The sequence below is a fragment of the Antrostomus carolinensis genome, unplaced genomic scaffold, assembly GCF_000700745.2.
Source record: "Antrostomus carolinensis isolate BGI_N321 unplaced genomic scaffold, ASM70074v2 scaffold3012, whole genome shotgun sequence".
NCBI classification, from domain to species: domain Eukaryota; kingdom Metazoa; phylum Chordata; class Aves; order Caprimulgiformes; family Caprimulgidae; genus Antrostomus; species Antrostomus carolinensis.
In genome coordinates this window covers 1-23,151 of record NW_010298751.1, presented here as the reverse complement: position 1 = coordinate 23,151, position 23,151 = coordinate 1, and the positions used below count along the sequence as shown (strand labels likewise).

The 23,151-nt window shown below is 44.1% G+C and overlaps 1 protein-coding gene across 1 annotated transcript in view; it reads right to left on the bottom strand.

Moving 5' to 3' along the window:
* The window catches only part of VPS53 (VPS53 subunit of GARP complex), a gene marked incomplete at its 5' end in the record, with an annotated part of 59,567 nt that extends 38,765 nt beyond the window's left edge, over positions 1-20,802 (bottom strand). Inside the window, 6 exons of the mRNA XM_010162528.1 lie at positions 4,014-4,133; positions 5,257-5,372; positions 5,644-5,730; positions 18,694-18,760; positions 19,562-19,611; positions 20,722-20,802. Of these exons, the coding sequence (XP_010160830.1) occupies positions 4,014-4,133; positions 5,257-5,372; positions 5,644-5,730; positions 18,694-18,760; positions 19,562-19,611; positions 20,722-20,802 (521 nt within the window). The remainder of the gene's footprint in view (positions 1-4,013; positions 4,134-5,256; positions 5,373-5,643; positions 5,731-18,693; positions 18,761-19,561; positions 19,612-20,721) is intronic.
* Between the last annotated feature and the right edge of the window lie 2,349 nt (positions 20,803-23,151).

Genomic DNA, 23,151 nt, shown 5'->3' with positions numbered 1-23,151 from the left:
CAGCAGCCACATTCCTAAAGACTCCACAAATTTAAAAGAGGCACTGTCAAGCAGTTAAAAGCCCTGTCCACAGCCTTTGCTGTTTTAGGCTGTGATTCAGGAAAGTACTTAAGGACAGTCTTAACTAGGATTCTCATATCCTTAAATTAAGAAACTTACAGGAATGTCTTGCTGAACTGAGATGTTAAAAATATATATTTTAAAAAATCTGTCCTGCTTAAAAATCTCTTAAAAGCAAGCAGGGAAAATGACTTTTAGTCCTTTTTTCCCTTTCATATTCTTTAAGATAGGGATAGGGTAGAAACATCAAATACCCAAAGGTTTAGCTATGTGTGAGCAACGACAAGGAGCCTCCCTGCCCTCCCAGTAACTACCACTCTCTATGTTAAACACACAGATACAGACACACACAAGGGGTTTAGTTTTTTTCCACAAGCACACAACTGGAAACATGAAAACCTTTATGCCACCTCTTCACAGAGCGGTTGCTTTAGGCAGAGAACACAGGAAGGTACTTGCTTTAGCCACTAGATATTATTGTTTCCCATGAAAAGCTGGGAGCCTTTCAATAATTCAGAATAATCTTGGTGCAATGGAAACTGCAGTGGTAAAAGCCTCGACCCCATGGTGGGCTTCGCTCACGTTCGCCGCTGAAGGACCAATTCTGCACATGTACACGAGTGTGTGTGTAACCACTTGCAGAAAGTGAATTACCCACTAAGGCTCAGCAACCCTGATAACAGATTTAGGATCTCTTCTCAGGTCAGTTTGATAAGGATTACCTTTCCCTGACTAGATTTCCTCACTAGTGTGCTTGGGTATCACAGCAGCTCATCGCAGCAGGGAATTGCCTTTTCCTGGGGTTGCTCGCACGTGCCAAAACCTTTGGTTACCCGAGTATTAGTGATTTTTGTTTCCCTGACTTTTGTTTTATTATCAGTGGCTTTTGTTCTCTGTTTTCCCTGACTTTTTTAAAAAAATAAAACCAAGAAAACCCACTGTTATGTTTCAAATGACATTAAATTACTAGAAACCACAATTCCTTTAGCCAAAGCTACCAGAAATCTTAAACTACGCCTGGCAGCCGGCTCAGATAAAAGGGGCTGAGCTAGTCTGTTTTTTTTGTGGCAAAATCATAATAATCTTTCTCCTAAATACTTTCCAGGCTTTTTTCCACTATCTGCTAGGCTTTCTCGACCACTTTCATGGATGGGTTTGTGACCACTAATTGTACGCTCCCTCCACAGACACAAAACAGAAGAGGATTGAGAGATAAACAAACAACTTCCAATGCACCATACAAAAAGTTGTTTTAGAAACACAATTAGGAAAAAAATTTACATTTGGATGCAAGTTGTGACATTTTTGTATCAACACTCAACAGGATCAACACAAGAAGCCAGTTAATTGAGAGTTCAGCCAGGTTCCCAATGAATACTGACAGCGGGATTCTGTTTGGTTATTTTCAAAGGGACAGAACAGGTGGAAAGCGACGTTAAAAAACACATAAAAACACATTAGTTTTCACAGCATCTAGGGGCAGGAACCTGAATTAAATACTCCCTGACAAAGAGCACATCCAACACCACCAAGCAGGCACCTTTCCTTCCCCTGGTTTCCCATTCATTTGGTTTGCTCCATTCACACCAAGAAAGAGAGGCTGTTTATTAAGGAAAGCAACCAAATCTGCTCTTTTAGCGGTGTATCCAATAGACCTGTTGTACACCACAGACTTTGGTTAGTGTCACAGGTCTGTGCCAACATCTACTGAAGCACTTCTTGCCTTCACAAACACGCAAGAGGCTTCACTTGTACCATTAAACCAAATTCTCCAGATATCAAACCCCAACAATTTCACAGTCTAAAAATAGCACTGCAAGAAGCCACGCAAACTTCCTTTGATGTTCCATGAATCACAAAAGCATTTCCAAGCAAAGAGAGAGAAAAGTCAACTCCAAATTGGGCCCTAATACCTACACGTGTAGTCAAACTCCAAAGCAGATACTACTGAGCCACAGACCTCCCTGCAGTAATTTGCTGCCTGGATGTCAAAGCAGTCAAGAGATCCCAGCGACACCCTGGGTGCAGCTCTCCTTTCGCCCCACAAGCAGCCGCCTCTATCACTACCAGATGGTGCAACTCTCCTTGTGTAAACACTGGAAGGAAAACCCTGCTGAGGCAATTCTAAAAATAGGAGGAACAGATTTTCTTGAGCTTTTCAGATCCTTATCTTGAAGGGAGAATAAAACAAAAGTTTTCCTCCGTGTCCTTGCCAGTCTCTCTGGCGTGACTCGAAAGCACTGTGCCTTTTAGCAGCAGCATGAATTGTTTTCTATAATTATCAGCAACTACAGAAGTATTAAATAATCATCCATCAGAAAGGGAAAACCAGCCAGAATTCTGGACTAAGGCTTAAATTATATTTGGCCTTAAAACGGTCAATGACAGCAGGTTTCTGCCCAAGGGCATTACCACTCTGGAAGAAAATGAAGCAAGCTATCTTTCTGAGCATGAGGTTGGAAAAGACCACAGCCTAAATTCAGAAAAGCAGTGACATATGTTTACATTTCCTTGATGTTCATGTTCATTTAAGCAAATGCTTATGGTCAAATGTTTTGTTAAAACAAGGCCCCATCTCCCTCTCTCTCTCTCTCTGGATTTAGGGTGGATTTTCCTTTTGCTCCATCTCATGGATTCCATCTGGGTTTTCTGGAAGAGGTATCTATACCATAAAGAAAGTCCAACAGATTTACATGAAAACATTACAAACAAATCATTCAAACACTGTTTCCATCACTAAACAGTGAGCACAGGCAGCCAGCTGCTGTCTTAGCAAAGGGAGTCCCCCCAGAAAAATTAATTACTGTGCCTGGAAGGCTCCTTCAAGTACCTCTGTAATGAACAAAGTCATGTCAGGCATCAAGAGGATGATGGTGATAGATTTGCAACTGCCACACTGAAAAAAAAATGCTATCAGGTGTGGTTGTAGCATTAAGAAGGTTCAACCCTAACATTATAGGTTGTTTTTACCCTCTGAGCTGTGCTCAGCACTACTACAGGCTGTTAAACAAACATGTGTAACAGAAATGCAGCCTACTGTAAAGCAGGAACAGGGGGTTTTGGCCAGGGACAGCAATGGCCCCCAGAACAGAGAGGGTCTTGTTCCTTTGACACCCAACTGTCACATCTCAAATGAAGCTAAGAGCCCAGGAAATCTGGTGGCTTAGTCACCACCGAGCCTTTACCTGCTACTGTCGAGAATGGTGGGCACTTGCTGTTGGAGCTGCACCAAAATTCACCAAATTTAAATGCGTAACTCAGCGTTAGAAAATCAAGACGACACAAGTTCAGCAGAAATGTTTAGAGCAGTCAGGTGTTCTGCATGCAATTCTGGGAAGATTTGCTATAAGCCTTAAATCTCAGCAGAATTGGGTAATGGGAGCAGGTTTTGGCAGAAGAAACTCACGGTGCTCAGAATAAGAGTTTGGCAAATTCACCAGAAGAAATCCTGCCTGCCTAAACCCATGGGCAACTCTGCAGCTTGACAGCAATTCCACAGCAGCAAGGCACGTCTGGGCAGAAAGGGGCCCCAAGCACCACGATGTTAATGTGCATGTTTCTCCTTCACACCAGGCTGCTGAACTGGATCATTGAGGTTAAGAAAGCAGGAGAAAGCATCACCTCAGGGTTCACCACAAACACCTGCACATGGAGATCACATAAACCAATTTGTACTTCCACAGATTACTCCAGATAAGGTAATTTAAAAGACAGTCAATGAGAAGCACAGATCATACATGAGTTACATCCATACTGATGACTGTTATTTAACAGAATAGGCTGCCCAAGATTTGAACAAACTGTGTCCAATTTTAACCTGTTTGTTTTGGCTGGAAAGAAACTCAAAAGACCATGTACAGCCTTTACCTCTCTGAAAAACTGATTCTGCCTAATGCATTTTCTAACCTTCCTTCCCAGCAGGCACACAAGTGCTCAGGGTTTGATCATTTTACCTTTCAGAAAGCTGTCGAATCTGAGGAATCCCCATGTATTTGTTGAAGTGCTCTAACACATTCACGACACCTTGGAGAAGGTTGGCAACTTCTCCATATTGTCTCCTCCTGGTCATAGCCCTGTAGAGGAAATTAAAGATTTACAAAGGCAGGGATGAAAATCCTGGGTGGTAATTTCACAGGTTACCTCATCCCCACTGGGTCATGCTGGTCCCTATTGACCTTTATTTTTCTAAAATACACAACCCTTCATTAACATTCCAACACAGCATTAAAATTTCACTTAATAGATGCTAAAATAAACCAATCTGGCACACATCTAACAATGCTTCAAAAAACATAAATGTCAAAAGCAACACTTGGCAAAGAACATGTAAACTACTGAATGCATCCGCTTCCCAGTATGGGTCCGGAGGCAGTAAATGTTATTTCACTATAATAACCTGAGTTAAGCCATTCGTCATCACATCCAAAGTGTGAGTTAAAGCTTCACAGGGAGGACAATCATTATGCTGAAAAGCTCTTAGCCTTGACTTTCCTGTTAATAACTTTCAGAGGAAACTGACAGAAAAAAAAAAAAATCAAGTTTATCTCTTTTCATTTCATCCTTTAGGATCATTCCAATGGAGACAGCAGCCTAAGTAAAATTTAATTCTGAACATTTAACAACCTGGTGTTCGTGCAGAATTTGCTACAATCCACAAACAGGCTGTGCCTGGGTCTCACACCTTCACAGAAGCCATATGTAAAAAAATTGATTTCTCTACCCCGTGTGTTCCTCAAACACATTAAAAAACCCACGAAGGATTATCAGAAACATCTAATCCCACTTCATACACAGCACAAGCTGCATGGTTTCTTTGAACTCATTGTAAGAACTAGAGTAGACCTTCCCGAAAAAGAGATCTCATTCCAGTTTAAGACATGAGACTGACAAAAATCCCCCCAAGTCCCCAAAGAGCACATCCCTAATGAGGACACCTAACTGCACAGACCGACTGACTCTTATCACCAAGGATCAACACAGCAATTGGTTCTGCAAACCCTTAAATGCAGCAACATCAGCTGCAGGTCACTCAGAGCAGCACAGAAAGGATCTGCCAGCAAAACTCAAGACTGCAACCTATCAAACAAACATCCCTCTAGAAAATCAAGCAGCTGTTACAGACCTGTTCTGAGCACTGCACCAAACTTAAGAACTCCTCAGTGGCATCAAAGTACCACTAAAAATCCAGATACTTACTCCAGTGAATCCACACCCCCCGCCAGCATGTGCAGGTGATTGAGGGTGGTGATGGAGGTGGTCAGATGACGCTTGGCATGATCTAGCTGCTTGATATCCCGTGTGATTTCTTTAACCTAGTGAATGAAAAAACAAGAGTCCAGTTAAATATCAAGCCACAGCAACGAAATTTTAAGGAGTTAAGAAGGGCTCTCTCCTCCCTTTGGGACTAGAAGCCTGTTGGCTCTACAGCCATGTTAACACAAAAACAAGGGTACAGGTTCAATTTTGACAGCAAATTACCAACCAGTCAGCAGGTCCAAAGACAAAAATGTTCCCTTCTCAGTGAGAACTGGAAGCACAAGTCAGCATCCCCCTTTCAAAGGCTAGAAAGAAACTGCTGCTCACCATTTGTTCAGATTTTTCGGCCTTGTCTTTAATATCCTTAATTTTACCAAAGAGCTGTTGAATGGCTTTCTGGGCTTCTTCCAGGGCCTGGAAAAGAAACAAGGTCAGAGTAGAAAGAAAACCTGCATTCAATTTTCACCTTCTAAGAAATACACAGTTGCTCCCTACAGCCCCTGGGCTGGGGCACTGGAGGGGAGCTCTTTCTAACAAAGAAAATATTGTCAGCACATCAAAAGTCAATGTACCACATTGGGATATTTAACCTGAGTGGACCAGGGTTTCAGTGTCCACCTTACAATAATGCTCTGGCAAAACATGATTGAGATATTCTATGAGAGCACCTCTGTAATAAGAACTATGAGTAGGTTTGAGGTTATTGCAATAATATATATTGGACACACTAAGTGTGTAAAAATAAGTAAAACTCGCTCCTGAGCAATCTGTATTTAAAGCAGGAAAATAAAACCTTCACAAAGCCTCTATGTTCATTGTTGATTCTAAATAAAAACCACACAACATGACATATAGAACACTGAGCGCTTGCCTAAACGCCTCGCTGAATTAGTAGGATATTATCCTGCTGGAAAACACGACGTGTATTTTGATGATTCCTTTGGGGTGGGCAGCTCAGCCTCCCACCCACCTGCAGGAGGAATGGCTCTTGCTAGGTAAAGAAGAGAGGGCACAGGTTTAGCAGGTAAAGAGGGTCGAGCATGGGAAACAGACCTTCTCTGGATTTTTGTGCTATTTTACTGCAAGCTTCTTGGGGCATCTGGTCCCCTTTATACAACCATGGTGCATCCTGACCTCACACAACCAGTGTGAACTACACGTGGATTCAATGAGTGAAGCCACATGTCCAAAATCACATGTCCAAAATCTGATTTCTGAAGTAATTCAACACTTTTTGCCTTTCCAGTCTGATAACATTTCCAGCTCCAGCTCCACTTTGTTTCCCACTGTTAAGTGGGCTTCTATCCCTCTTGTTTTTATATCCAGTCCCATGACCAAGGTTACAGCACAAGCTACAAGCTCCTTCAGCAAATAAATTTAACACATCTTCATTTGGAAATGTACGAGCAAACTATCTGCCAGGAGCTTTTGCTGGAACACAGCTGCATTATAATAAAAGTACAAAAGTTGGAAACATTTTATAATTCATTTTCCAGAGGGGGGGAGAAAAAAACCCAACAAAACTCTCCTCTGAAATATCTTCTGAATCATGTGAAAGTTAACACTTTATCTATTAGTGTCACACAGCTATCATATAGCATGTTCACTGAGGGAAATAAATGAACTCAAATGTGCTGCAGGGACAAGCGCATTGGAAATGAACACCACCACCTACCTTCTCCTTTGGCTCCAGCCTAACCACCTCTTACAATAAAATTTTCTCTTCTCTTCCATTTAAATACACGTGGATTAAGTGCAAGCCAAAGAACTAAAGAATGCTCTTTTCAACATATTTAACTCTAGCCTCTGTACTCAGTCCCAGACCACGGCTGCAGCGCATTGCTCGAGCGAGCTCTAAAGCAAGCAGCAACTGTCCTGCACATTCTGAGATTTGGATAAGGCTGTAGAAAAAAAAAAAGTCAACCTGAAAGTCTGCACAGATGCCAACGGCTGTGTTTCCCCTTGCTGCAGCACTGATGGTAAATGCTAATTTATCTGCACAATCCTAGGGAAGTCAGAGCTGCTGAATGCTCCAGAAGAAAAGATGAAAATTTAGCCAGCCAACACAAAGATACTCCAAAAAGACATATTATCCTCCTTCATATCCAAAGCCAAGGCAATCTCACAAAACTTACTCAATCTTTGGATCATCTCAAACCAACTTAGGACCTCATGCATGCAGAACCACTGCAAAGTACAGAGGGATCAGCTGGAAGGAGTTTCCTCCCTGGGAAGGTTCTTTTTAAAGAAACCAATGAAACCTTTTTGGCTGTAACATTCCAACTGCTGCATCTGAAAGTAAAATGCTGTATGTAGAGGAAGGAAATAAAGAAAAATAATCAATAATGGAGAAAAATCTTCACCTTTCTGGTCACCATAAAGACAGAGTAAAGCAAAGAGCGAAATTAAGGAAATACAAACTTCAATTTTAAGACAACACCTCATACTTGATAAACGGTGTACGTTATTAAGGGATAATAAACCAACATCCAGGGCATGAAAGTAGGTCTAATAGTTCAAGGTGTAATATAGATGTTTATTAATGTAGCTAATGATTATTCTTTCAGCTGTAAAACAGGAGAGGGGAAAGCACAGCCATGTTAAAGGCTACACTGTCCACCAGAGAGAACACATTTCCCTTCACACTCAGCTCCCATTAAGATGGCAAATCATGAATTTTAAAAGCATTCTCTTACTGCTTTTGTTATTATTTTATTAATAGATGGTTTATTTTGGACAGAAATTCTAAACCCAAAACAATATCAAGAGAATGGGAATTGCTCTTATTCCAGCAGAACTGGTTTACACGCTGAACCACATCCAGTAATCTGTGGCTTGACGCAGGGTTCACCTTGCATTAGCAATGTCCTGGTTTCCTCACCACTGCAACTGGAAAACATGTAAATACACACACCCCCAAGGAGCATACAAAAGTTAAGTTATTGTGTTTCCTTTCCTACACCAGCAGTTCATTTCAGGGGCAGAGGACCACAAATAAATAAAGAGAGACTGGATAAATAATCTGTTGTGGTTATATGAAAGAAAGATGTTGAAATTAAGGTGGCGATGTACTGGAAAAACACCATATGACTCTAATCAAAAACTGAGCCTGCAAGCTACAATTAACCCATCAGCATTATTTATTAAACTTTATGCAACCTCTGAGGTCACTGAACATCAGGCACCAGCTGAGAAATATGGCATGGACAGGGCTGGACTGCCCGAGAGGCAGAGCCATCGGTCAGCAGCATCCGAACCGCGGCCACGGCTACTTAGAGGCTTTGTCAGTGGTTTGTCCCCAGGGTACCCCAGCTGCTCTGACAACAGTAAATTTAGCAAAGAGGGCAGGAGCAGCAACGCAGAACACTAGACAGAACACTCAATACCAGATGGGCTGTGGCTGCCCATCACTTTCCTCCTGCTCTGCTGTGGTGTGTCTGATCCTCGGTCCCGGTGCTGGTTCAGGAGCACATCCTGGCTGCGGGAGGGAAGCAGACAATGGTCGGGCACTGCCCAGCTTCAGGTGTAGCACCAGGGAAGATACAGCCCCAGGGATTCAAAACACAGTTCTTGGCAGGGAACACACAGGGGAAACTTCCAGTTTAAGACCATGATGTGTTTTCATCCATCAGCCTGTATTTATGCAGTGGAAGCTCCCCTGCTCTTCTGTTAATAACAGAGATGAAATGCAGGAGACAGAGAAGCCACATCTGGGAGTTGGAAAACTGCAGTGCACAGCCAGACCCCAGGTAAGCTAGTGAGCTACATGGGTTTTCATCAAATTCTCCAAAGCTGGAGGGAAAAACGTAGCTCATGAATCAGCTACAGCTCTTCAACCTTCTTCACCTTGAGATGCAACGGGAACAGAGTCCAAACACAGCAGTATAAAATGATAGGGAGCAGAGTTGAACCATGAATCACCGAGAAAAAGACTGCCTAAAAAATAGCTTTACTTGGCATTACCCCAAGCAACTTCTAAGGTCAGCCTGCACATCATCACTTGTGTCACCTTTCTACATGAGATCTTCCAAGAAGCAGAGGCAGGAAAGAAAATAACTCAAGTGAGAGGTGGGACGAAACCACATCTAATTTATTAGATTTTGAAGTGATGCATCCTTTAAAATGTGATGTTACAGCACCAGATTGACATTAGAACACACAAAAGCAGCACTAGCAACAATGCTCAAGCCAAAAAACCAATTCAGTGAATTACAGTCAGTCTCTCTGAATCCTCACAGCCACTTTTCTTCTTCACCCTGCCTAGGTACAGAGATGTCACATCGCTCCCGTCAGGCAGCAGCGTCTCATTAGTGGGTGTGTTGATTTCTAAATACCTCTTGATTCATCCTGTCAGGAATTTTGTGCAAGCAAATACTGAAGTACTAGGAAATACACGAACAGGAATTAAAAGAGAGGCTCATGTATTATTATAAAATGTCACTTAACTGAGGAAAAAGAAAATTTTTAGAGGAATTTTGCTTGCTTGGGAAACCTGGAGCTTGGGGACTAACTGAATTAACACTGTTCTGCCCCAGTAATGGTTAAAATAGCTCGATAGTTTCCATATGCTCACTGGTGTTGTGCTAGAAACGTGCTAGTTTTATTTGATTCTAGCCAGTATATATTTCAATTGGATGTTATTATTCACATCAGAAAGCTGCCCTCTACGAAGTATTTTATAGACACTTGACACATCTGCCAAATTCACAGCATCCAAATGTATTTTTAATGTTACAAATTGGGCTGTGGTCAGGATGTCGAGAATTTAATGCTCCTGGATCGGTCCCCACTCTTTAATACATAGCATTAATGCTTCTTTCATTTGCTGCCACACTTACAACCCAGATCAATGAAAATCTAGACCATGTCTAAAAATAAGTTCCCATCCCCAATTCACCAAGGAGTCCCAGCTGCAGAGATTTCAAAGAAACCCTTGCACGCTGTGACCAGCCTAACAATTTCTGTCGCTGAAACCTCATATAGATGAGTCCAGATTGAGAAAGGGTGGAACTATACTTTGATTCTCAGTCTGACTTCATTTTAGAGAAAACTCTGAAGTTTTACAGCTAGGGATAAGCCACCACAGCTGAAGCCAACAGCTTTGTCCAGGCAGGGTGACATTGCACTGCAGCCGTGCCAGCTCATTTTCCTGAGCAGGCAAACCTGAAGGGTTCATCACATTTGGGTTTGATTTTAGCAGAATTCTACCTTTAGGAGTTCATCAAATACTACATCACTACTACAATTGTCACTAAAGAAGAGAATTTTCTGTCATCAGCTCCAATCCTAACCGCTAAGGCTGCACAGGACACTTTAAATCAAACAAAGCAGATTATGTCCAACGCTGCACCAAGCTTAAAATTGCTACTATTGCCCCTTCACTTAACCCCACCAAATCGTGCTCAGAAATCCAACCCCATGTTCTGAATAGCTGCACAAACACTGACAGACACAGGGGGTGAAGTGAGAGGCGATTTCCAGGTTGTGCTGGTTGAAATCTTGCAGTTTCACTCCTGAACTGCATTCCCGTGCTTGTCCAACACCCTTCTGAGCTCTCATTTTTTATTGCACTGCCCAGCCCTGCACACTGGTGCCTGTACCACGAAGAAGGATAGAGATGTGCTGCAAGTGACAGTGGTTTTAGCAATCTGGCTCCGGTGAGTGATGTTACACAAGGTTTACAGTCATGCATCTAATTTGCACCACAGTGGTGTGGCCACTGACAGGTTAATTGTGGGAGATGCACAACCCTCTAGCAAAGCCTTTTGCTTCATCATGCTCAGACCTCACGTGGGTTATTACAGCTTCATCACGGGTGGCACAACACTGGCAGGTGCATGGCCCCACGCCAGCGCTGCCCAGCATTAAACACCATCATCACGCAGGAAAAGCTCCCCCGTGCAGACACTTATTATTTTCCTCATCTCTTAATTTCAGAATAACAAAGCTGTTGAGTCTCTGCCCTTCACATCATTTCTGTTTGCACCCTGATGGCAGCCATGTACTGCACCTCCCTGTGCCCAACACACACCTTGTCTTGCAGGGTTTCTCCTCCAGCACCGAAAACCTGTCAGCTGCTGGAGGCAGGACACACACCCATTCCGGCACCGAGCTGCCTGGTTTTGTTTGATTGGGAGTGCTGCTCACTAAATTTGCCTAGAAAGTCTGTAAATAACAGAGGGATTCCAGTCGATTTGTCTGCTGACAAGTTTGCACACTGCAGGCAGCGTTCCGGTTGTATTTGCAGTAGCAGAGCCATGCTTGACTTCTGTGAGGGTCAAGTTTAGCAACCACTCCAGTTGCCTCAGATTTTGCAAGATGAATTCATGTTCAGGTTGAGATTTTAGAGGCAAAACATAGGTGGGGGGAACAGACAATCATACTATGAACACTACAAGTAGGGATTTCTCAGGGGACACGCTGACAGTTCACCTGTTGTAAGCACAGAGGTAGCACAGCTGGAATCAACATTCCCATGAAAATGTGAGATGACAAAAAAGAAAAGAAAAAAATTAGATCCACAGTAAGAAAAAAAAAAAAAAAACCTCCTGCGTGTTGTCAGGTTTTCTATTTTCAGGCTGGGCTTCTTGCTTTGCTGGCATCAAAAGCAAACAGCACTGGATGTGAACAGCCCATCTGACTCTGCAGCCTGCGCTGCCGCCAATGCCACCAGCGGAGCAAGTGTCCCTTTTGCCAGCGCAAAACACCACCCGCTTCCCAGCCTCGGGCTGCGGGACAGTGACAGAGCACGTCCCCAGCCTTTCCATACAGAAGCACGAGGCAAGGTCAAGCTCAGACTTGCTTCTGCCTTGAACCAGGCTTTGCAGCAGATGGCAAGTTCTGCCTGACCTCTTCGTACAGTTGCAGATGCCAGTTTCCGTGGCCAGTAGCCAGAAGGATAATAAACAGCACCACTTCTTCTTGGCGTGCCATTCACCTGAAAACCTTTTCTATAAACATGTTCTAGGCTAGAAAAAGCTCACACTGTCTCTTAGATGGGAAGGACACTGCCCAACTGTCATAATTCACTAGGGAAATGACTCTAAATGAAACTTAATTTTTGATTTATTTTGGCAGCTCAACTTCTGTTTATTATTCATTGGTTACAAAAGCATATTAGGGGACTTTAATCACTCGGCTGAAGTCTTACAGAATCTGTGGCATGACCTTTTTTTTAAAAAAAAAAAATCTGAAATTACACAGCTTAAAACACAATATTTAACCCTCATCCATTCACCATCTTAAAACATATTGAAATCTAACACTGGTCTGTTCATATTTCAGAGTAATGACCCATTCATCAAAAAAAATCAGGAGACAAAGCTTAGCCGTGCAAGAGAGAACGAATATAAATTGAAAGATGGTGCCTATAACATCAGGGATTGTGACACAAAAAAGGCCCCACAAAAAATATTTCATAGACTTAGGCTTAATTAATTATGAAGAGCTTAGGGTGATTTACCTCATCTGCTTTTAAGGCTCAGGCAAAGGCGGGCAGTGCTGTCCCAGCAGCAGAGGCACATCAACACCAACCACGTGAGCCAAACCTGGGTGCTGCAGCCAAGGAAGCAGCATGCAACTTGATGTCTGGAAGTCAGCATATGTTTAAATAAACAACAACAACAACAGCAACAACAAAAAGTGCCTACGGTAGGAGATCTGAAAGCACTGACTACTTTAGTTTAGCGTGAAACACATCCTGCAGTCAAAACAGCCACCTCCACACAAACAGGTGGAGGGAAGAAGAGAGGCTGAAGCAACAGTGCTGCTTATTAAACATGTTTATGCAAACGGTGCATAAAATCACCTCCCTGCCTGCCAGGCTGACTCTGCCTGTAACCCAGCACTCACAGAGCTGAGGAGAGGACACGCTGCTGACTCCAGTGACACCCTCCACCAGTCGTCCCGTAGCTCAGGACACCACTAGCTCAATGGCACTCGAGTAGTGGGGGTGACCCCATCAGCAGGGGAGTACCATGCTCCCCACTGCTTTCTGCCACACACAGCACCTGCATCACTCCTCCTGCTCACCACCCAGCTTCATCTCTTTCTTCCTCCCCATATTGATTCTGCAAAGTATTTCCTGATCTATGTTTAAAAGAAAAAAAAAAAAAAAAAGGTATTTCACATATTTATTTCACATATTTCCATCTATGACCTTCTCAAACTCAACAACCTGTGGGCATTTTTTCATGCCAGACACATCCTCCTCCTTGCACAGGCTGAACCACTGGCAGACACTGCTGCACACACAGGGCAGGGCAGGGCAGGGCAGGCAGAACGAGTCTCCCCACAGCTGCAGAGCCCAGATGTTTATTTTTACACACAACAAGGAGGGACGGCACTGGTTACCGAAGGATGGGATGGCTAATTGAACTGTCTACTGCTGCGCTGGGCTCATGCTGGGAAGCAAGAATCTATTTGTATTCTTTAACCACAGCAGCTGCTATCTCTTTTCTTGCACTGTTGTAGTTATGAAAATAAATGTATTACTGTTTTCACGGAGCAAAGAAGCGGGAGCCAACCAAAGCAACCCAAATTATCAACCAGTATCTTCAGCCATGAGAAACACGCACGGCTTTTCCCAGCCCAGAAAAAATCCCTTTTCTCTTCTTGTTAACACTTAACTCTGTTCTAGCACTAATTGAGCCAGACCCCAATATAGATACCAAGAGATAAACCAATCTTCTATTTAAAACTCAGCTTTTACTCATTCAATTTCAGTCATTTACTTTATGCACGTGTGCACACAGGGCAGGAAGAGAAAGAGGGACCAGAGAGAACACAAATAAATATTTATTTTTTTTAGATACAAACTGTAAAGCCATAAATTTTGGGATTCCTCTCAAATTCTTGATTCCTTTGGAAATAGATTTTGTACAAAGCTGCCTCACCTTTACTGACCCAGGCACCCAAGTCCTGGTTGCACAGATACTGTCAAGGGTTAAACTAGACTGCAAATGCAGAGGCTACTTGATGACAAGGACAAAAGCCTGATAGGTGAAGCAGCTTCAGCCAAACAACCAGTAAAGGCATGTCAGCAACTGTCAAAAAAATTACAGCCAGTCCATGCAGAAGGTTTAACAATAAACACAACTAAAGAGTGACAAATAAAAATGAACCCAGTGTGCTAAACGCTCAGTAGAAAAAAAAAAAACACTAAAAAAAAAATCTATGGGAACTTTTTATACGACACCCTTGGGCAGAGAGGAAATTATGCCACAACTGGACTGCAGCTCTCAGCAAGGTCAGCCCAGACTCCAGTTCAGCAGCAGCTCTGAGAAAGAAAAAAAACCTTACAGAGGAAAAAATCAGACAGCACTGGCTCCACAGAAACTGCAGGCGCAGCTTGAACCGCGTATTGTTACAACTGAACCGCAGCAGCTCCTGCATTCCCAGCCTCTCCCCAGGCATCCCAAACAGCCCAAGTCTGGGACTCCCAAGGAAAATTCTGTTACACCCTGCAGAGGAATGTTCCACCCACGACTGTTGTTTCCTCCCATAAAAGGATCATTAGTGAGATAATTTCTGAGGTTCATGGTATTGTCTACAGATTTTACTGAAACATCGCACCAGGAAGGGGAAGCCAAATGAGCCAGACTATTTTAAGGTTTTTGCATTTGGAGGAAATTCTAGGGCAAAATTTCAAAAAGGCAGATGCTTTGAACGTTACACTTCGTGGAGAAGGGAGCATTCCTGTCTCTAGAGCTGCTTAAATAACTCTTTTGGGGCCACATCTATTTGATGGACTTTATTTTTAGATTTAGAATCTGCTTTTTCAGATACCTAAATACTATTTTACATGAACATGTGTATGTGATCAAGACTATTTGGGAAACAGTTTAACAGTTAAAAGACTGACTATAAAAAGCTACACTTACATCCTTCTCATACCTACAACTCACCTCAATCATCTCGGGACCCAGGTGGAGCACAGAAGTGTTATCCCCATCACTTCCACTGACACATTACCAGCCAGGCGGGACAGGAGACTCCATCACAGGGAGTACAGTGGCTGGACCTGCAATTAGGATTTTGAACTTGCTATCCCTAAAGTCTCCTTTTCATTAAGAAGCATGGAGAGCACATTCCCATAGCTGCCTACTGCGCATTCCCCACTGGGTCTGACTGGGATTTAGATTGCTCTAACTGGGAGAATAACACACAGCACTATTCAGCCATGTCTCCGCTGGCAGCGCTCCCTCACCATCAGTGATCAGTAAAATGTTCCTCTGGTCTCAAAAACAAGGCTGGGCTCCCCTCTCCTGGACGGCTGCAAAGGTGCAGCTCTCAACAAGGCTCAGTGAAGCACTGCAGAGGGAAAGCTGCTCTGCTGGGATCAGCTGGAAAATGACACCTTCCCCAAAGAGAAAACAAGCTCTTAAAGGCTGAATACCCTTAGTGTGCCTGCTAGGAACCTGCCTGGCATCGCTCATCTCCAAACACGCTGCCAGAAAAAGAGATGAGACAGGTTAATGGCAGGTCCTAGTGATTTGGGCAGCACTTGAACCAACAGCCTACACCAGATTCCCAACCCCATGTTTGGCAGTTAAAGCTGATGGGAAATGGAAAAGCCAAAGATGAGCTTTCTGCACCCACAGCACACAGTGCTCCCTCACCTGTGAGGGCAGCAGGGACAGGAACCGCTCGTGTGTGTGGCTCTGCCTCCCCACGCAGCCCCTGGGCAGGAGGGCAGAGCCCACAGGGACAACAGAGCAGGGGCTCTGCAGGGAACCCCTCCTGGCTTGTTCTGAATTAAACAAAACCTTCTGTTTTCTTTTACCACTGTATCTGAGGTTCATGTTTCCTTTGGAAGGAAGAGATTGAGAGGATGTTTATGAAAACTTTTACTCATTGCTGTTATTTACTGCCTCACTCCCCCAGCTAGCACACAGGATACACTCCTCAGAGAAAGCACTGCAGGGGCTGATAGGAACAGCAAATGTTTCTTCTAGGTTTCCTCTGCTTGGTTCTGATGAGAAAAATACAAAATTTCATCCCAAACTGAAATTCAACTCAAGCATTCCCCAGCACTGTAAGATGACCTCTTCCACTGCAGGTCCCTCTGACCAGCTACCACACAAGGTCTGTGCTTGCTGACGCTCCTTTACTGCTTCAAACTTCAAGACCCAGCCGAGTCCTGCCACTCTAACAGTCTGGTTCCAGCAATTCACATACAAAATGCACGTACAAGTGTGAAATGGTGGAGCTGGATTAGAAACCCCCCCCCAAAAAAAAGCTTGCAGCATTTCAGATTAGAACAATTTTTCTTACCAGAGAACTAACGCTTCCAATAACTGAATGTTTTCTGTATTTGTTAGGATCTTAAAGTGAAAAACAACTGTTATGCTTCTGGGAGATTATCTGGCCTTAGCCCATGCAGTTTGTGCAACCACAAGCTCTGGCATCTGTCTTAAAAGTTTACTTCTACCTTACAAAGCAGCAAAGTGAGGGAAAACAAGAGAATTCACAGCTAAATACAGGAATATTTGGGATTAACTGCAGCTCCAGGCCACTTGAAAGATGCCCTGCATAGATAGGCCACGTACACATGCATGCTTGAAGGTTTTTACTCGGACAGGAGTTTAACTGGTTCCTTTACAACCAAACTAAATGAAGGGTTGCACAGACAGAGCTGCCTCCTCAGTACTTAGAGTGGGATACTGTCCAAGTCCGTCTGTACATGCTCTGGAGAACTTCAAAGGGATTAAAGAATAAGAAAGCAGAGACATAAGGCAAAGCTCTAAACAAAGCTTGCTGAATCTCCACAGCACACAGGTTCTTTTGTCACCCTCCAAGCACAGCAGCCCTGCTTTTGTTGCTCTCTCACCATGTTCATCCTTGGGACCTGCAAGGCCTGAGGCACTCAGGGCAATTCTTACCCACAGCTCTTCTCAATCCCACTTTTTTGTCCTCTTCTCAGAATTTGTAACCTCAAATGGGTCAAAAAGGCTACAACAGCACCAGCTTTCCAATCATACCCAAACTGCCCGAGTACTGTGCTAGTTTCCACTCCCTCCTCCATTTCTGTAATCGCCTCCCCACTCGATTCCTTGTCTCACCGCTCCACAGTGATTACAGGCGGTGCCACTCCTAGGTATGCCGCATCCCAAGCGCGTCCTCGGTTTAATAGCAGTACTCAGGCAACCATGCAAGCTTTAAACTAGTTCTGCAAGGAGAGGCAAGCATCTCATATATTTTTGAAAGCCACACAAAGGCACAGAAAAGTTAAATAATTCACTCGAGGCCATGGAGTCTGTGGCAGAGGTAGGATTAGAAATACATCCCAACGGCTACTGCAGCAAGAAGTGGAAAACACAGCCAGCCATGCTGGTGAGGGAATGAATCATAGAATGGCTTGGATTGGAAGGGACCTTAAATATCATCTAGTTCCAACCCCCCTGCCATCAGCAGGGACACCTTCCACTAGACCAGGTTGCTCAAAGCCTCACCCAGCCTGGCCTTGAACACTTCCAGGGAGGAGCAGCCACAGCTTCTCTGGGAAACCTGTTCCAGTGTCTGACCACCCTCACAGTGAAGAATTTCTTCCTAATATCTAATCTAAACCTCCCCTCTTTCAGCTTAAACCCATTTCCCCTTGTTTTGTCATTAACTGCCCTTATGAAAAGTCCTTCCCCAGCTTTCTTGTAGCCCCTTCAGGTACTGGAAGGCCGCTATAAGATCTCCCCGGAGCCTTAAATCTGGTATTGAAAAGGTGAGTCAGTGTTGACACTGAGGAAAGGAGGATGGCTGATGATTCAAGTCATTAATGTTCCTGGTCTAAAACAGGAGAAATAGAGAAGCGCTGGGTGATGCCTCAGAATCAGGTAATACACAGACCAAGCTCAGTGTTCACAAACATCACAGCCACGGCCGTGCTGTTCCAATACTGTACTCCGAGCAAACACATCTGTCAAGCAAAAGACAAGTTAAAACCTGAGAGCTGAATGAGACAGGCAAGATGAACTGGCAGCCAGTCATCAGGTTTAGTCACTAGCAACTCAGGACACTTCAGCAAACAACCTCGTTAAAAGGCTAAATAGCCTTTTATTGATCCTTACTCAGTAGCAAAAGTGCTTGTACCTATTTAATCCTGTTCATTTCATCACTAGCTTCAGAGTGGCACAACCACAAACCTCCTGGTTTCGCTTTTGATTTTTAAATCAATTTCTCATTCACTTCCCATCGGAGGGCGATCAGAAAGCAGGCTAGGACAGCTGCTCAGCTCACAGCTCACAAAGTCATTAGTGCCAGAGACAGCAAAACCACTTCCTGAGCAATGAGAGCGGGTTCCTGCCTGCCAGAGCCATTCCTCAATTCAGCATCACAAGGTGAGAACCTCATCTTGTGATGTTACCAGAGGTGAGATGCACGTACCTGCCTGCCATCCTGTCCCACGTTGGTCTGTCCTCTCACTACAGTTCGAATGTTGTCATCCAGCCTCCTGGAGAAAAGAAACTATAATGTCAAACTCATTCTCTGTGTGCCTGACCCAGACAATTGTGGAACCTTGAGAGTTACAGAAGAGATTTAAAATTCAAAAGCTGGTGCTACCAATGCTGAACTCAGGGGTTTTTTTTCCCCTTTTTCTCTGTAGGACATTGCTACCTTACATAATTTAAAACTCCTATTGCAAAAATAAAAATCCATTTCCTATTTTAATCAGGGCTTCTTGCATTTTTCTTCCCTTAAGCAATACTGTCAGTTGTCCCTTGTCTGTTTTCATTTCCACTCTCCACATATTAAAGTGCTGTCTCAATCATTTCAGGCTGGTAACACCAGACTGCACAGAAAATTGAAGTATTTCTTGAATGCTTATATTTATTTTGTACTTTTAGTATCAATAATGACGATGAAAAAATACAAAGTGAGAAGTTTTATAATTGCTATTTTGACCTGACAAACAGAATAAATTTTCAGCAATCAAATCTTCTGGGTAGTTTGTTCTCTCAGCCTTCAGACTGTATTAAAATTTGGTACTTGTTGATTCTTAGTTCATTGTTTTTTCAAAGCTCTATCTGCTAAAATAACCCGAAAGGCACGTTGTTATTATATGATAGGTGCAAAGTATAAAAAGAATTATAATTACACGGGGTTGTTTTTGTCTCTGTCCCGCTACTGGACTTGAGACAGACACTATTCCTGCCTCTTAAGCAAATCAGCACACAAAGGTTGTATTTATGAAGCCTTGGTGACAATCACACTACTTGCCACCTGAGATGTGATGAAATGGAGAAGTATTTACCTTATTTTCAACCTGATTTTGTTCACAACTTCATCGATGTTCGCCAAAGACTACAGCATGGAGAAAAAAACAGAGAGAAGTTAAATGGGGAACCTTTTACTGTGATACACATCAGCTGTGATACCCAACACTTCTTCACACGTGGAGCTTTACAAAGAGGAGAACAATGACTTTATTTTACAGATGGAGGAACTGAGATACACAGCAACTGTGCTGCTCCTCAGGTCACATCATGAAGAGCAGCAAAAGACAGGGCAGGCCAGGGTGCAGCCCTGCAGGTCCCAGGGACTCCCTGCTTCCCACCCAGCCCTGAGCAAGGAGGGTGTCCTGAGCCCTGCTGTGTCAGCAGAGCTGCTCCTCAAACGCCATGGTGACAGTGACCTCCAGTGGGCAACGGGGACAGAGCCCTCACCTCCCCTGGGCAGAGACCCTCCTGCAGAGCCCGGACACTGGGCACAAGGGGTGGTGGTCTGGCAGCTGTCAGAGCTGTAGTGTGGGTATTGCAGGGGAAATAGTTCTCCACCAGTGGCAAAGGGAAGAAAGCCAAGCCAGTACCACCAGCAAACTGACTAGAAACAGCTGAAAGCCAAAAAAGCCAGTGCTGCACAGGATCTTAAACATGGTAAACGTCAGAACTGCCTCACAACTCAATCTTCAGCTGCAGAAACACCTCCTTTTTGCAATAGCTTAGTCCAAAACTGCCCCTGGGGCTGATCTGGGGAAGGCAAAGTACAGATATGGGCCCACAGCAATCTCATTCCTTACATCTCAAAAGAAACAATAAGATTTCAAACAAGGATGATTCTCTAGTGACATTTCACAGGCAACACCTGCTTTATTTGGCTAAAACCCCTGAGGATTCACCAGTGATTAATACACAGCATGTTATGAAATTTACTACAAGGGACACCTCTATGCAGAAAACTAATATTTCTACAGATCAAGTCAGGACTTTTACTGCAGCAAGGACTCTGGGTGGAGAGAAACTCCATAATGACAGTGAATCTCGTGAGATGCGAATTTAAGAAGTGATTATTGTTATAGTCTGACTCCCTGTGCTGCTGTTGAAAAGGTTTGGGTACAGGTTTAAACACGCCTTCAGTCATTTACTATCAGGTTATCACTTGCACAGAGAGGGTTGTACTGAGAGCATTACTTACTTGCTCAGTGGGAAAAAGAGTGTTAATGTACTCCACAGCGTTGAAATCTGCCCTGTCTAGTGGATCTTGGCTGGGAAATACCTGAAGAGAGGGAGGAAAATAAATATAATCAGCAGTTCATCACCATTAATTTCTGTAACTTAACGCAGCATTGACTATTTGTAATTATTTCAGCACCCACTTCTGCTGGTGTGTCACAGCATTGTTCTGACAAGCGTGCCCAGGAGTAAAGCAGCGACGTGCTCTGGAGGTCTCTGACTTATTAAAATTCCTGGGGATATCAGCCTGGGTAAACACAGATAATACACATGCATGCTTCCACATACAGCCCCAGCACAACCCATCATGTGCAAGGAATTCCCAAGCCACACGAGCCATTAATTATGCATCCCAAAGCATGCTGATGCTTTTCCCCATGTCTGGAGATGAAACCCCCTGCTGAGGCGCTGCCCTTATCTCTGCCTGGGCTTTGCAAGGCCCCGTGGTGAGAGGAGGAGGATTTGCTTTTCACAGACGTGTCATAGGAAACGTGATGAATTAAGAAACAGTTGTACAAGTTCTCTGGAGACATGGATTTGCCACTTACACATGAAAAAGCAGGAAAGAGAAACAGAATCTGCTGAATGATTCCTTCTACCCACGAGAAAGGGAAAAGAGCAGCTGTGGTGCAAACAGATCTCCTCTCTCCTCAGAAGCAGCTCAGATGATGCAAACGCAGCTGGCAGGCTTTGCTTTTTGTCCCCACAGACTAAAATATGCTGCATTCCCTTCTCTGCTACCATATTCCTTCCATATTTATCCAGCCATCAGCTCTGCACTCCACGGTCAAAACGCTGCCTAGCTCACACCGCAGCATCACCTCTGCAGGTCACCCCGGTCACAAGCAGCATTCACAGTGTTTGACACATTTTGCAGCGTAAAAGCAGCGGGTTTGTGAAACTGTTTAAATGAAAATTTCTCCCTGAAATAAGCCTCTTTGTCAGCTTTCCCAAAGCTACTCCTGTGGTCAAGGAGAAGCAGTTAAATATGCACAAGGAAGATGCTCTGACATGAGCCCGTGGTGAGAGCGCGGGTGCAGCATCACAACCAGCCTGTCCTGGGCCCACAGCTCCTGCAGGTTCAATTCATCCCAAATCTCCACAAACATTACAAGCAGCTGAAGCAAGGGGTGGGGTGGGATGGGAAGGAAGATAAAAACCAGTGAGGAGCTCCACTCCCAAAGTACAGACAGAGATCAATGCTGCAGGCAGCTCTACCAGCTGAAGTTGCTCCTCAGAGGTCTCTGTCACAAGCCACTAACCAGAAACAACGACCCCACGTTTGGTGGGACACTGGCCTGTGTGTGCTCCCTACCCCACCCCAGGCAACGCTCAGCTGAGCCAGCTCTGCTCATTTAACCAGAACCCAGCAGGTTCTGTCCAAAGCTGATTGAAGAACACTCCCAGGAACACAAGATTATTGGGCTGGGAAGCACCAGAAGGCGGGAGGCAGCCTGCTCATTTAACCAGAACCCAGCAGGTTCTGCCCAAAGCTGATTGAGGAACACAAGATTATTGGGTTGGGAAGCACCAGAAGGCGGGAGGCAGTGTCATCCTCAGCATTTCTCTTGCTCAGGATGTGAATATTTGCCTACAGCCCCAGTACCTGTTAAAATAACTCAGCCCAGGATATGGTGAACTCTCCGTGGCTCAAAACCTGAAGCCCAGACTGTCTCTAAAAGACGTTTCACCTTGAAGAGTCATTTTGTGCATGATGAAAATGTCATGAGGAAGCTCTGGTTGTACAGTGTTAGCAATCACAGCAGGCTTCTCTGGCTTTCAGACAGACAGGCTCTATAAAGTGCAGAGGATTCTTTTTCTGGACAAGGTCCAGGTCTCCTTTAGAAGCTGGCATTTAATTTAGCAATTCTCAAGGTTTCAACAAAAATTATTCAATGGTTCACTGCCAGGTGTGCCAACCCCATGCAAAGACAGAGTATGTAGGGGGGTATCCCTCTCTGGAGCAATAATATGCCAAAGCTGGGAGAGCACCCACAGAGAAACTGTGCTCCCTTCCTCACCTTCTGGTGCTGGGCTCACTCGAGATGCTGCACCAGCTACCACGGGTGTGCACTAGTTCTTTAAGGAGAGCTGCCAAATGTGATCCTCAAACCTCAACATTCAAGTAACACTTTGAGAGACAGCTCCTGTTGCTGCCCACAGACTTTTACTACAAGAAAGAGCTCTTCAGGCAGGAGGGTTGGCTGGAGACAGTGCAAGCTCAGTCAGACTCCAACAGACACATGATTTTATCCTGGTTTCTCATAGACTTGTGCTGGGTCTCAAGTGCCACAAAGGATTTCAGGGAACATTGGGAGGACCTGGACTAGAATCATCACAGAACAGTAGGGGCTGGAAGGAAGCTCTGGAGATCATCCAGTCCAACCCCCTG